This window comes from Carex rostrata, chromosome 4, assembly GCF_964058835.1.
Source record: "Carex rostrata chromosome 4, lpCarRost1.2, whole genome shotgun sequence".
In the NCBI taxonomy this organism is placed as follows: Eukaryota; Viridiplantae; Streptophyta; class Magnoliopsida; order Poales; family Cyperaceae; genus Carex; species Carex rostrata.
In genome coordinates this window covers 11,307,041-11,322,463 of record NC_135921.1, presented here as the reverse complement: position 1 = coordinate 11,322,463, position 15,423 = coordinate 11,307,041, and the positions used below count along the sequence as shown (strand labels likewise).

At 34.2% G+C, this 15,423-nt stretch overlaps 2 protein-coding genes across 3 annotated transcripts; both read left to right on the top strand.

Annotated features, from left to right (window-relative positions):
* The first annotated feature begins 945 nt into the window (after positions 1 to 945).
* Positions 946 to 7,915, top strand: LOC144553352 (P-loop containing nucleoside triphosphate hydrolases superfamily protein). 2 transcript variants are annotated; one of them, XM_078301475.1, is made up of 22 exons: positions 946 to 1,478; positions 1,796 to 1,893; positions 2,072 to 2,161; positions 2,281 to 2,333; positions 2,423 to 2,488; positions 2,591 to 2,704; positions 2,808 to 2,886; positions 2,994 to 3,061; positions 3,152 to 3,211; positions 3,300 to 3,404; positions 3,501 to 3,605; positions 3,724 to 3,831; positions 3,941 to 4,087; positions 4,173 to 4,355; positions 4,440 to 4,595; positions 4,927 to 5,151; positions 5,326 to 5,466; positions 5,548 to 5,673; positions 5,765 to 5,815; positions 6,675 to 6,722; positions 6,817 to 6,987; positions 7,124 to 7,915. In XM_078301475.1, the coding sequence occupies exons 1-22, from the start codon at positions 1,225 to 1,227 to the stop codon at positions 7,646 to 7,648; spliced, it is 2,973 nt and encodes a 990-aa protein (XP_078157601.1). In that variant the 5' UTR covers positions 946 to 1,224; the 3' UTR covers positions 7,649 to 7,915. The 2 variants fall into 2 exon arrangements, with proteins under 2 accessions (XP_078157601.1, XP_078157598.1); XM_078301472.1 differs by having other exon boundaries at positions 4,927 to 5,154.
* A 5,604-nt stretch (positions 7,916 to 13,519) lies between these two features.
* On the top strand, positions 13,520 to 14,296 carry LOC144552580 (uncharacterized). Its single transcript, XM_078300561.1, has one exon. The coding sequence runs from the start codon at positions 13,592 to 13,594 to the stop codon at positions 13,991 to 13,993; it is 402 nt and encodes a 133-aa protein (XP_078156687.1). The 5' UTR covers positions 13,520 to 13,591; the 3' UTR covers positions 13,994 to 14,296.
* The last annotated feature ends 1,127 nt before the right edge of the window (positions 14,297 to 15,423 follow it).

Genomic DNA, 15,423 nt, shown 5'->3' with positions numbered 1-15,423 from the left:
GCGTTTATATCTGAAGTTCTGAACCGTCCGATTAGAATTAAATCAATCCGGTCCGAGAAACAATGCACAAGGCTCCTTCGATATCGTGCCAGAACATATCCGACGGTCCGGATTGAAACTCAAAAGTTGATTTACTTTAGGATATGAATTCCTTGCTTTACCCAGTTTGTCACCTCTCCCGTTGGTGGGAAAAGCCGAAAGCATACGCATAATGTAGCTTATGTTATCATATTTTGCACATAAGCCCTTGTTATTTTGTACAAGTTACTTCAAGCTTTATTTCTTTTAGACCACTAGAGGAAAAAGCCTACTAAAATTCTTTAACTATTCCGGATGGTGCAAGGATTAGTGCAAGAATAGCAATTTTTGGATTAGTGATTGAGAATAGTGCTAACCCAAGGGATTCAAGAATAACACTAACTTTGACTATTCCGGATTAGTAGAAATGTTGTTTGGATTGTATGTTAGGAATAGCACTAATTTTTAATTGATATCGCTAACCCCGTTTCTTCTATTTTCCGCTAACCCATGGTTTTGATGGAATAACAGAATAGAACTTTTCCTCCGCTATTCTTATTTCCTATATGTCGTTTGGATGGCAGGGTTCTAGGAATAGCTCTGCTATTCTGAGAATAGCTCTATTCTCACCGCAGCCAAATGCACCCTAATTATTATTATTGTCCTATTTAGAATTTAATAGTTTGGTTGGAACCTGTATCAATAACAATGAGAAAATGCCTAAATATAGTTGAATTGAATGTGACTTGGATATTTTATGTCATCTGTATCAGATTGACTGAGCAGTATGGAAATTATTATTTGAAATTTTAATGCATAAAGATCTTCTTTTAAATTGGCTTTTGACGAGGCAATTATGCTAAAACTTTAAATATAAAAATAGAAAATAGGTGGGATGAAAAAGAAAGTTGGAGAAAGTGTGCTTTCTGCTAGATCCCTCTCTCTCTCTTCTATTCTCTCTCTAGCATCGCATCCCACTCGCTCGCATCGCTTCCAAGGCAAGAAAAAATAAACGACTTTACAACACACACTCAGAAGCTCACAGGTAGAGAGAAGAAAGAAAAAAAAAATAATAATAAGAGAAACTGATGCGAGAAACCCTAGAAACAAACCCTGAGCGTTAGATCTCCCAATGCAGCTACGACACAACCCGATCCAATAATTGGAAACCTCTTTCTCAGTTTCTCTCATTTGTTTTGATCTTCAATGTCGTCTACACGAACAGGGTCGAAGCAGAGGAGAAACTCGCTGACGTCAGCTGGGAGGCCGGCGAACTCACCGACGTCATCGACAGCATCGGTCAGCGCGGCGGCATTAGACAGCCAGTTCTCGCCCGTTTCTTCGCTCGGGAAAAATAGAACTCAGGATTTTTTTGCGCTTGAGAGTGGCCACGTGGGTGAATTAGATTCGGACGGGTGTAAAGAGAATGTCACTGTCACTGTTCGCTTCCGACCTCTCAGGTTTTTTTTATTTTTTAAAGGATTAGTTATCTTTTCCATTTGTGTAATGGTGGAAATTGTTGCTGGCCTGAGCCAAGAAAGCTGAACTTAATTGATTGATTTTAGATCCAATTTTATTTACCAACTTTCGTGCCAACATTTTCAATCTGAAAATTGTTGCAAATCAGCTCCAGTAGCCAAAATTAATGTCAAATGCCCGTAACATTACTGATTGATAATTGCATGAACCGAAGTGAAATTTGGCTCATAGCTTAGGGATGCTTCTCACGGAGATGCCTTCTCTGTTTTTGTTCTTACTGTTTTTTTAACAAATGAAGCCCGAGGGAGATACGTCAGGGAGAAGAAATAGCATGGTACGCAGATGGAGAGACCATTGTGCGAAGTGAGAACAATCCATCAGTGGCATATGCATATGGTACAGTACAATTTCTATAATTTGTAAATAGTCTGATTTCTGTAGCTGATTAAGCAACACAGCTGTTTTCTTTTTGCGGCTTAAGCGCACAACTATTTCTACTTAGAAAAGAAATAACTTGGAGGAAATATTGAGATGATTTGAACCGATAATATGTAGTTATCTTTTGATTTTACAGATAGAGTGTTTGGACCTACAACCACAACACGTCATGTGTATGATGTGGCTGCTCAGCATGTCATCAGTGGTGCCATGGAGGGAGTAAATGGTAATTTACTTATTTCAATGTGGTTTGATCATACTTGCGTTTCACGTCATAAACTTAGCATTGGCAAACAATTTACAATTATGCCCCTTACAGATATCATGGTTGTTCCTTTTTCATAGGTACAATATTTGCATATGGAGTGACTAGCAGTGGCAAGACTCATACAATGCATGTAAAGTTTCTCACTGAAATTGCTGCTGTTAATCTGCTTCCCCAATTTAATATTTCTTGTACTGCTTCTAAATATTACTTTTTTCTCAGGGGGATCAAAGGTCACCTGGTATAATTCCTCTGGCTGTGAAGGATGCATTCAGCATTATACAAGAGGTACGGTAAAGTTCCTTCTCTATCTCTCTCTCTCTCTCACACACACTTGTTCTAGTGAAATTAATATGTCAAAATGTGCTAATTCTGCACTTACCAATTTAGACTCCAAATCGTGAATTTCTACTTCGGGTGTCATACTTGGAAATCTACAATGAGGTTGTGAACGATCTACTAAATCCAGCTGGGCAAAATTTAAGAATCAGGGAAGATTTGCAGGTGCGACCTTTATAAGATATTGGAATTATCAACAATTTATCATCTTAGTTTTTTAGTACAATGTTCTGAAATTAATTTGTTTATCTTTCATAAATGCTTGTAGGGAACATTCGTGGAAGGAATAAAGGAAGAGGTGGTGCTGTCTCCTGCTCATGCATTATCTCTTATTGCTGCTGGAGAAGGTAAATTTTCCTTTTTTGCATTTCTTTTTTTTGGAAACAATTTACAATTAATTAGATAGCTTAATTGCACGGACTCATTTATACCGGTTGTTACTTTTACTAAATAGAGCATAGGCATGTGGGCTCCACAAACTTTAACCTTCTCAGCAGTAGAAGCCACACCATTTTCACATTGGTAATAAGAAAGCATGTCTTAAATTCTTATTCTAGCTAGGTATTTTTAATTTTGGAAAGAAAAAAATAAATTCGAGTTCATCTTCTTCAGACAATCGAAAGCAGCCCATGTGGAGAATCTAACGATGGAGCAGTTACATTTTCACAGTTGGTGAGTTCTTATCTTTGAATCTTGAACTAAGTTGATCTTTTGCAAATTTGTTTTGTTGTGTATTTTAAATTTTTACCCCCCTGTGCAGAACCTGATTGATCTGGCGGGGTCAGAGAGCTCGAGAGCTGAGACAACTGGAGTCCGTAGAAAAGAAGGCTCTTATATTAATAAAAGCCTTTTAACACTAGGAACCGTTAGTCCCTGATCTCCAATTCACCTAAAAGATGTAATTGAACTTGTATTTTGCCTGCAGTCCCTGTAAAGTATTGTTTTTTAATATGTTTTTCAGGTAATATCAAAACTGACTGACGAGAAAGCTACACACATACCGTACAGAGATTCAAAGTTAACTCGGTTACTACAATCCTCCTTGAGCGGCCAAGGCCGAGTATCTGTAAGCATTATCTTCTCTTTTCTTGATAAACAGAGTCAATCATGTTGTAATCTTTCTATTTTTCAAGTACTTCAAAAGTTATATTATCTACCTGTTGAATTATGTCTCTGTAATGCAGCTGATTTGCACACTCACTCCATCTTCAAGTAATGCAGAAGAGACACACAATACATTAAAATTTGCACATCGCGCAAAATGCATTGAAATCCAAGCATCTCAAAACAAAGTTAGTGCAAGTTATTTTTTATAATGTGTCAAATATATGCTCCATATAGTTTTTTAAACATGTTTTTTTCCTACTATTTTAGTTTCGCTAACATATTTTACTGATGCAGATTATTGATGAGAAATCATTGATAAAGAAGTATCAAAATGAGATTCGGAGATTGAAGGACGAGCTAGATCAGCTTAAGAGGGGTATAGTTTCTGGAACTCCTCTAAAGGACTCCGGGGGAGACGACATTGTTCTTTTAAAACAAAAGGTTGGAAATTTACTTCTGTTTTTTGGTATTTAAATTAAAAACCAATCTTGAATGAGACTAATAGAAAATCGTGGTGCTCATGTAGCTAGAAGACGGTAATGTGAAGTTGCAGTCAAGGTTAGAGCAAGAAGAAGACGCAAAAGCAGCTCTTCTGGCCAGAATACAGAGGCTAACAAAACTGATACTTGTTTCCACAAAATCCACCCAAACGACCCGCTTCTCTCAGAGGCCAGGACCCAGGCGCAGACATTCTTTTGGTGAAGAAGAGGTTCAACTCCATATATATATATATAATATTTGCATCTGGTATTTATTTGTTCTAATTTTCTTTGTCAATTTGGATTGCTTTCAGCTTGCATATTTACCATACAAAAGGAGAGACATGATAGTAGAAAATGAGAGCAGTGAGTTTACTGTACCAATAGAAGGATGTGAAACCGGAGAAGATTCTTCCAAGGAGGAAAAACGGAATCGCAAACCGAGCCTCCTTAATTGGTTCAAGCTTCGGGTAATCTTAAAGTACAATTCAGTAGAGTAATTTGCACTAAAACCCTAATATATTAAAATTTTCAGTCCTGGCCCTGAAAATTTCAAAATTGAAATTTTGGTTCCTACACATTCCCTTTCATTTTGAAGGGGAATAAATAAACATAACTATTCCCTTTCTATCGAAGTATATAACCAAAACTACTCACATTACATGTTTTGTTAGATTTGGTACACATTAGAATGCTCGGAACTCAGTGGTAAGTTTTGATCTTTGGCTACCAAGGTGTAAATTACCAAGCCTCCTATTCCTCATAAAAGTTTGAAACTGTTTGTGTTAATTCTAAATTTAGAAAAGAGATAGTGGTGCGACAACACTGACAAGTTCAGATGGCGACAAATCGAGTGTGAGCAAATCATTTACTGCCCCTTCAACGCCTCAAGCTGAGAGTATCCATTTCCCAGTTGATGCAAGAATTTCAAATTCCGTAGTAGGAGAGAGTATAACTGCTGATCTCCTAGATGTCAGGCCAGATACAGAGCTTCCTTCATACCACCACTCCAGTGAAGAAACTCCAGCAGTATTTTGTTTCTCTTATTTCATTTTATTCTTGTTTATCTTTATGTTCAATGACTTGTATATGAAATGCTCGATTGCTGTCTAATCTTTTTACTGGAACCTTTTTTTCTTTTTACTTTGTCAGTGTCAAGCTAATCCTATAAATTTGGTGTTTTTTCTTTGTGCTGTGCAGACAAGCATAAAAACCATGGATCAAGTAGATTTGATGAGAGAACAACTAAAGATTCTATCTGGAGAGGTTGCTCTTCAGACAAGTGTACTGAAGCGTCTCACTGAGGAGGCATTAAATAGCCCCAATAAGGAACAGATTCAGGTCCACACTGGTCTACTCTTTTATTTTACATTTTACAATGGGTACCAGTAATCAGTCTAACAATATGGTGTCCAATTGAAGGTTGAAATGAGAAAGATAAGCAATGAAATAAAGGCAAAGAGGCAACAGATGTCTTCACTAGAAAGACAGATGGCCGAATCCATGTCTGATACTCATAGCAAGGCAGATAAATTAGATCTTTCGCCGGTACATGATTTACTGACAGTTTTTAGTTGTTTCTTTTACCTTGTAATGTTTAAACTCATTGTTTTGCTAATTTATGTGTGTTCTTTTGTAGTCTCACTCTCTACTTGTGGATCAATTAAATGAGAAATCGTTTGAACTTGAGGTAATAATTTATATTTTTGTTATGTATAATTGCGGTCATTTACTGTATACTAATTAGCGTTATTTATAAGTCACCCGTGATTATGCAACATGCATGAACAATAGTTCTATAGTAAGAAACAAAATAACCAAATGGCCATTGACTATGTCAGTTGTACTCAGTCAAATGCTTCCTATCTAACATGCAAACTGGGAAATTCCCTTTGTTTGATTTTTAGTTTTGGAGTAGAATTAGGGCGTTCCTAAGTTTACCAAGTTTCGTTGTGAACTCAACTCTAAAATCTATCGGATCGACTTCAAATGACGAATCCGAACTGTTGAAACTTGTCTACCTTACGAACGATTTTGTAAAATACTTAATAAATGGTAAAAAAATTCAAAAAAAATGTAAAAAAGAGTGTAAGTGGATCCCCCTTCTCATGCATTAAAATTAATTTATAAACCTTCTAATTTTGACGGCTTGACTTTATACTAAATTAATTTGAAAGTTTTAAATTTTTGCATGTAAGCGCATCACTAGTAAGATAGATGAGTTTCACCGGTTCAGATTCATCATTTGAAGTCAATCCGATAGGTTTTAGAGTTGAGTTCACAAAGAGGCTTGGCAGACTTAGGAACACCCTAGTTCTACTCTAAAGCTTAATCTCGATTTAGAAAAACAAAAGGAAAAAAAAATGCTATTTTTTAAGTAGGGCCTTGCAGTTCCTTTCATTACACTTACATAAAGGTAGATAGATTTAAAAATTAAAAAATGTTATCTGCAAGTATTGCAAAATGTTGGTTACTACTAACATTCACACTATATAATTAAATGCACCTGTCATTAACTCCATGGTTTTTACCGGTGCAAAACCTTCTAGGTAAAATCTGCAGATAACAGAGTAATTCAAGACCAGCTTCAGCAGAAGGTTTGCACCCTCTCCTATCTCTTTTCTCACAAACACACTGCACAGACACAAAAAGAAATGAAAAAGAATAATCGATGTTCCACTCTTTTAATAGACAAAAGAATGTGAAGAATTACAAGAAATGGTGATGTTGTTGAAAGAACAGCTCGCTCAAGCACTAGTTGAGGCTCCTTGTCATAATCCCATTCAAGAGGAAAAGCATCTTCACAATGCAAAATCACCAACAAAATCTGGCGGTGTTGATTTCCTTCAAGAATCCAATCTGGTATAATCTGAAACAATTTTATTCTCTTATGTAATTGCATAGTTTGTTTACCGCCATGACGTTACTAAATAAACCTGGCAGATATACACAGACATTATGGTAATTTATTAACTCAAAATTCTTTTGACATGGCTAGGTGTCCGAGGTAGAGGAGCTAAAACGGAAAGTAAAAGAGCTAACTGATGTGAGATCACAACTTGAAACCAGAAACCAGAAACTGTCAGAAGAAAGCGCATATGCAAAAGGTCTCGCCTCAGCTGCTGGTGTAGAATTGAAGGCATTATCAGAGGAGGTCACAAAACTAATGCATCAAAATGAAAAACTCACTACTGAGCTGGCATCACTTAAAAGCACACCTCAGAGGCGATTAAGCAACGGGCCCACCAAGGGCAGAAGAGAGAATTCCAACAACCACCACACGAGGCGTCATGAACCGACGAATAGCAGGAGAGATCATAGTGTTAACCATGAGAGGGAGATGTTGCTCGAAAATACAATTGCCGAAAAGGAGATGCGAGAAATGCAGCTGCACAAAAAGGTGGAGGAGTCGAAGCAGAGAGAGGCATTTTTGGAGAATGAGCTGGCGAATATGTGGGTCCAAGTTGCAAAATTGAAGAAGAATCAAGCGGTTGGTGAAAATGAATTGGAGACTAAGTTATGACAATGAAACAATTAATCATGACCATAACTATTTGTAGATTGATTTTAGTTGGTTTGGGATTGGGGTTTGTATGTATGTAATTTATTGAGGGATGTGGTTTGTGTAGGGATTGCACTTGGGTTGTGCTTCTCAATCTTGCTTTTTCTCAATTATTTTTCCCAGTTGGCGTGTAACTGCCAGTTCCTAACTAAATAAGGTCTGGTGGTTTGTGTGTACATTTTCAGTGAATGTGAAACAAAAACGAAAAAGAAAAAAAGAAATCAGCAATTTGTGCAAGTATTCCATGTTTGGTGATGTGAATATAATAACGTAATCTTGCTGATATTTTGTTTTGCTTTCTTTTACTTTGTTCTGCAGCGTTTTGTTCTTTTGCTTTGAAATTTCAAAGAGTGAGGCTATGGTACTTTGCAAAGCACGGGCCGGTTTGCGTTAAGAATTTATATCTTTGTTTTTAGTCCAAGTAGTCAATATGATCTTTACGTAAAAAAATATTTAAAAATCAAATTTTATGTTTTTAATTTTTTTTGTTTATTAAGTAGAAAACCACTTGATCTAAAAATTTCAAGACCATCCAAAAGTAGTACTTTTTCACCTACCTAAAAAAATAGTAAAAAAGTTCCAATAAATATAGAATTTGGTTTTATATGAAGACTACGTTGAATGAATGGTTCTCATCAAACTATTTTAGATTTCAAAAATGAAATATGAATACATAACAGGCTGATTCACACTTTGCAAATTACCATTCTGTGTAATTATTGATTTCTCCCCTTTGAGATGGTAATTTTGGAAGAAGTTGGTGAAAGATCCCAAGTAAGCGTGCATGAATAGTTAAGTGTTGATTTGAGATTTGTGACAGTAGGGCGGCATTAGGCAAGCTAAGCTATTGTTGTCTCATCTTGTCTGGTCACGTGCACTGCCCCACAGGGCCACAGGGATATCTTTGGCGCCGAGTGCCGAGATCATCCAATGTACATCTTATTATTATACCAGACTAAAAATAAATGTTTTATAAGCTGCTGTCTGGCGAATGCGTATCCTCTGCATTAACTCAAAAACGAATCTTTTGAGTTAATGAATCTCAACCGTCTGATTTTAAACGGAGCCAATCCGGCCTCTGCTTATGATATAGGGGGCTTTAATATTAGTGCGGATTTAGTCTGAACGAATCTTAAAACAGATCGAATGGTCAATATTCATTAACTCAAAAGATTCCTTTTGAGTTAATGCAGAGGATACGAATGCCAGTGTGGTCCTTGGTTCCTTGCACCGTTCTATAATATCCAAATGGTTTTCTCGAACTCTGACAGCAATTTTTTAATTTGTTAATATTTTTTTTCCTGCCAATGTAGAAATGCTGCTTTGCGACGTGTATTTCCGCTACAATAACTAATTTGCTTGTTTCCACGGAATTGAAATTAATTAAGACGGAAGATATATGTTGAGAAGGAAGCGATACAAGTTTCATTTGTGATGCGGATTATGTTGTTCAAGTCTTCAAGACCTTTTGGATCGAGTTGATAAAAAGAAAAAGGAAAATAGCTCAAAGAATTCTAATAAAAAGTGTAGATGAAATTAAGGATTTTAAACAGACGTAGTTTTATATGGAAAATTGGATTTCCTTTTATGATCCTATTTCCAAAATTTGCAAAAAGAATTATATTTTTTACATGACGTAAACGATCATTTTTCAACCTAAAAGAAATTGATTGCAGCTCTATAAAATTTTTGTTATTTTTGTTATTTTTTGGAAGTTATGCATATTTATTTTATTTAAAACATAAACAAAATCAAAGTTGATTTCTTTTCGTGCGTTCTTGCGAAAGAAAATAACATGACTTGATGACGGGGTGCAAACGGATCGGATAGTGACAAAACCATATATGTATTAAGAGGAGGGTTCAAATGCTTTCATTTTTTGTGTCTTCATCATGCCTTCATTTTTAAAAACTTAAATAACTCAAAGTTTAAAACTTAAACGTCAAAATAAAACCGTTAGATGTGATCTACATTATTTTCTCTATATGTCCATAAAAAATTATCACATTTTGATTTTGTTTTTATATGAATCAATAAGTTGAAAAATCAACGTTTAGAAATTATCCACATCTGTATACATTTTTATAAGCTAAGATGACAGCCAAAACAAAATTAAAATGCCATAATTTTTTACACGTGAATAGATAAGATGATATAGTTCATATCCAACGGTTTTATTTTGAATTTTAAGATTTAAATTTTGAGTTATTAAAATTTTAAAAAATAAAGACACGATGGAGGCACAAAAAATAGAGACATTTGAACCCTCACGTATTAAACTTTATTTTTTCTAATACAGATACAGATTGAATATTAGATGGATACAAATCGGATATTAACTTTTCAATACTATTATTTATTTTAATGTAACAGTGTTCATAATATTTATCTATTGTGAATAACATAAAGTTTTTCGTAGTATATATATTAAACTTTATGTATATATCTACAATTCAGAGATAGATGATTAAATTTCAAATCATATTTGTATTCATATCAGCATAGAGATTGAATATTTATATTTAATTTTTGAATACGGATCCGGATTCAAACTGATAATATCCGATCCGTTTGCAACTTAGCACCCCTACTTGATGTGATGTGCGTTCTTGGGAAAGATAACAAGTCCACCTGTGAGGCTGTGACAACGTTAATACATAGAACTCTATCACGGAAACAAAGAATTGATTTTTTGTGTACCGCGAGCAATTTGATGGAGATGATTGTTTACGACTGATTGAAACTTCACGTTTGACAAGCGGAAATGACCAATACTTAATTATCTTCCTAAAAGATTTTTTGTTTCTGTGAAAATCTTTTCCGTAAAGAAAAACCCGGGTTGGTGAGGGAATTTTTTATTGGTAGCAATTAACAGAAAAGAAAAGAGAGAAACAGAAAGAGCACAGCTGTTTTTATATGGATAGTAAGATCGGTATTGTTTATATCGATCTTAACTTTTAAAAAAAGAAGAAGTTTAGATCGGTATGAACAGTACCGATCTTAACTTAAAAAAGAAGAAGTTAAAATCGATATGAACAGTATCGATCTTACTATCCATAAAAAAACAGTTGTACTATTTCTGTTTTTCTCTCTTCTTTTCTATCAATTACTACCAATAAAAAATCCCCAGTTGGTGATATGGGTTACGCGTATATATAATTTAAAGCAAAAGTAGCTCATGTATATATTCTTTTATGTTATTTGCACGCATAAAAAAACAAATTATATTGCTTTTCAAATCAATAAAGTCTGAGTGTGTAGAGATTGGCTAAATTCAAAACATTTTTTTTCTAGCCTTCAGAACAAACGACTTGGTTTTTCGATTTTCAAAGTCCAAATAGTCGATCCAAACCGTTAGATGTTCAATCTATATTAAAATGAGTTTGGAGACCAAATTTTATATTTTTTGAAACTTTTTTACTATTTATTAAGATGGTTTGAAAATCACTATTTTTCAATGGTGTAGAAGCTTAATAAAATCAACTATTTTCAAACCATCTTAATAAATAGTAAAAAAATTCTAAAAAAATATAAAATTTGGTCTCTAAGCTCATTTTAATATAGATTGGACATCTAATGGTTTGGATCGACTGTTTAGACTTTGAAAATTGAAAAACCGAGTCGTTTATTCCAGAGGCTAAGAAAAAATATTTTGAACTTAACTAACCTCTATACACACACACACATGTATCCTAAAATGCTTTACAAATATGCCTACTTTTGTTATTTTTTTTTGGACAAAAAATAATTAATTTACTTACAATTCAAAATAATCTTAAATTATATCACATCCACAAATTTCATTTCAACTTTTGATATATTCTGACTTCGTCCTTAATATATCAATTATTGAAAAAAAACATATATAACGTCTTTTTGAAATAATTTGTCAATTTCAACTTTCAATCACCGGCGCTTATCTCTTTACAAAAAAAGTAGATAGAGATATACTAAAATATTACATCACTCTTTTGTAATCATTAGAAAAAGGAACAATTTTTAAGGAATTGAGCAATCAATACTGTACGTACAGAATTAGATGAATTTCTTTTAGAGCAATAATGGGAACGGCTCTGAGTTTATGAATTATGACACCTTTTCGTACTATCACACAATGAAATATCTAATCATTCATATCTTAATAAATATTTTTTGCTGACGGAGGCGGATCTATGACTCGAAAAGAACCTTTCCAAGTAAGCATCACCTCACACACACACACACACTGACCTTTTGCCTCATGGGCTCATTTCACCGACTCCAGGTTCTCTGTTTCCAGAACCCTGCAACAATAATGTCACAATATTACTGACAGATGTATCTACAGGCATTTTAGGAATTCATATCACGTAAGGTAATAGATTATTTTGGTTTAGATTCGAATTGTTCGATCAAAATCTGCACAAATATTAAAGGATCCATTGCATTTTACTTTGGAGCGAATTAGTTTGAATTTTGATTAAATGGTCTAATGTCTATATCTAGAGATAAAAATTGTGTTTTGATCTGGAATGTCCGATCATAATCCGCACAAATATTAAAACGTAGTTAATTTTAATATGAACTGGATTGACCTAAATTTTGATCAAACAGTCCAAATTAAAATTGAAAGTTTGAGTTTTCTTCTGAGAATCCGGACCTACGAATAATAGAATATCCTATCCTTTGAGGTAATATAGTATTTTGTTTATCTAGGGGGGCAATCTGAACCGATGTGGAATGCACTGGATTTCGTTAATTTTCGTGTGGCTTCCGATCGGACGGCCCAAATCTAAACAGAAATATCATGTATAAATTCCGAATAATGGGCCAGTTTTGAAATGTGGTGGGGCCTACTAGCCAGTAACATGGCAGTAGTCTCTGTTTCAGAAAAATATTCAGAGGATTCGGATCCTATTTCTACTCAAAAGTCGAGCTTGGTCGGCGCTACGTCTACGTGTCATGCTATTATTAGTTGGTTATCGGATCTCCCAAGCGTGGGACCCGCGAAACACTCCGCCATTTTGTCCGTTGCCTTTCCTTTCCTTAGCTCACAGCCTCAGAGGAATCCCTCCTGCTCAAGTAAAGCTAACATGTCTTTTTCATACTTTGCTCTGTTTTTAAATCATTATTATTTCCCTCTTCAAAAATTAACAACCAAGTTTCTGCGGAATTTTACTGAAACATATTTATTATTTATATAATTATTACTGATAGTCTAATAAAGCTGGGAAGTCATATTTGTTATTTAAATGTGCAGGGAACATAATTTTAATTAATTGCGTGATTAAATTTGCTCAATATTTATGTTTAGTGGTAGGCACCACGTAACAGTGGTAGATAATTGTTTATCTCTGAAATTTTTAAATTGAATATGAAGTAGTATAAATATGTTGGTTTGTCTACTTTTGAAAATTATATTACTTGCCTCTATCATTTGACAATTCAATCGAATGAATTAAATTACAAATTGTGATTGATAATTGATTAAAATTATTGAGGGTTAATGTTTTTCTTAATTTTTGTGTAAATCTGATTTAGAATTTGATGAGATTGATTAAAATGATTCAAGTATATAAGTTAATTTTATTTACTAATCTAATAACTCGGTAATCCAAAACTTTTTTTCCACTCCTGATTCAAATTCTGACTACGCAATTATTTATGCTGGATCTTCTTTGAAGTATGGTGAATAATACAAATGTCACATGCGACATTTTGACAAACAATGCAAGTAAAATCTGACAATGGGTACACATAATAAAAAAGTAGTACCAGAAAAATAAAGAATAGATAACCTTTTTAAAATGCACTATCACCTAAAATCCTCTATAAAAAGGCACCGTTCCCATTTATAGCAGAAATCATCTCTACACTTCCAAACCCTCCTCCAAAGCTTAACACAAGAGATCAAAACCAACAACAATGTCAAGCTACAATTACGAAAATAGCCCCTACAACAACACTTATTCACACAGAGAGGCTCCTCCTCTGCCTCTCCATCTATGTTTCTTTCTCCTCACTCTCCTTATCTTCATCAGCTTCTCTTGGTACATGAGCTACGAGTCGGTTTTCGTAACACTTGCGAGCCAGATCAGGCTGCTTATCTTGATGTCGCCTCTCGTTTTGCTTCTAGCGGTACATTTGATGTCGACCAATGAGAGGCAACACGTACCATTTTTAATACCGTTGCCTGATCAGAGGGACTCGCTTCACCATGCCGGCGGTTCGCCATGGGGTGTCGGTCTAGTGCTGGTGTTTTTATTGTTCATGGTTTCGTACCAGTCGTACTTTCATGAGAGATGGTTCCCTCTTCTTAGTCGCTAGAGAGAGAGAGAGCGAGGGAGGGGTAGAGAAAAAATTTAGAAGTTTGTTACTAATTCTCTAAGACAATTTCTTATTACAAGTTAATAATGTATGAATAAACAAAGTAATAAGATTTGTGTCAGAAAATTTGTAACAGAGAAGGGATGCTTTTAGAACATTTTAGAGATCCATGAGAGATTAAGGAAAGCTAATTTATATTTCTAGCTTTTACTTGAGCTACTCTATGTAACAAATTTTCTAGCTAAGTTTATATTTGTATTTAAGTGTACCTAAGTCAAATATTTACCTTATTTTTGTCATCTACTTTTATTTTTTTATTATTTATAGCCAACAAAATGTACCATAAATGATATTGATATCTCCATTTTCAATAAGATTTAATCTTAAAAAAAAAATTCAGAAAACCTTATAATAAATTACTTCTAACGACAATAAGCCTTGTACTTATATTTGCCAACTTGTTCTATAAGGATTGAATATATATACATTTATGCCCATCCAGTATTATTGCAGCACAATTAATGCTAGTAGTTCTTCAAATAATTGGTTCTCTCATATAAGTTTTTGGCCTGGATTGATGTGTTATGCTTTTGTTGCCGTTACTTTTAGTATTAATTTTTTTTTTAAATCATGGATTGGAGGTCAAGCCACCCAATATATTTTCAAACTTCTATGTATATTATAGAAGATTTTTTCACTTGTGGGTTTCGAAATCATTACCTCCCACGTGGGAGCCATGTGTCTTTGCCACTAGACCAAAGACGTTCTTATTTTAGCATTAAAATTGAATGTTACAATCATGTTATGATGTTCTTATTTTAGCATTAAAAGTGTTGAATATTTTCTCCTTACTAGTTTTTAATTAACAACTGCTAAATTATAAACTTTTCGAATTTTTTTAGATGAAGTTCAACTTTAAATATTTATAAAAAAAATCTTGTAGTCAGATTTCAAACTTGACTCCTCAGTTTTCACACAAAGGACATTCAAAACTTAATTCTCACTTAACCTTTTACATTAATTAATTTAATTATATGACTTCATTAGTTGGTATTCTTTTTTTGAATGAAAGGCTATACAATTACTATAATAATCTACTACCGTCGGTAATAGCAATACTCTTGAGAATAATATTTCCTATTAATATACCCTCGGCAATAGTAACTTTTTACCCTCATAGATAGTAGTATAGTCTTGTAATTTAACCCAGAATTATATTACTACTAAAACGTCATTACAAGTCTAGAAACGTTACTGCTACCCTTCCCTCAAAACCCTATTTTTTTTTTTTAATCATGGATTGGAGATTAAGTCATCTAACATAATTAATTTCAAATCCTCGTGTATATTACAGAGAATTTCTCCACTTTGTGGATTTCGAACTCATGATCTCCCACATGAGAACCATGTGTCTTTACCGCTATACCAAA

Coding starts and splice junctions, on each gene's coding strand:
- LOC144553352 (XM_078301472.1), top strand. CDS start 1,225: ATGTCGTCTACACGAACAGGGTCGAAGCAGAGGAGAAACTCGCTGACG. Junction 3,606..3,723: donor GCGGCCAAGGCCGAGTATCT/GTAAGCATTATC, acceptor TCTGTAATGCAG/CTGATTTGCACACTCACTCC. Junction 5,674..5,764: donor ATAAATTAGATCTTTCGCCG/GTACATGATTTA, acceptor GTTCTTTTGTAG/TCTCACTCTCTACTTGTGGA.
- LOC144552580 (XM_078300561.1), top strand. CDS start 13,592: ATGTCAAGCTACAATTACGAAAATAGCCCCTACAACAACACTTATTCA.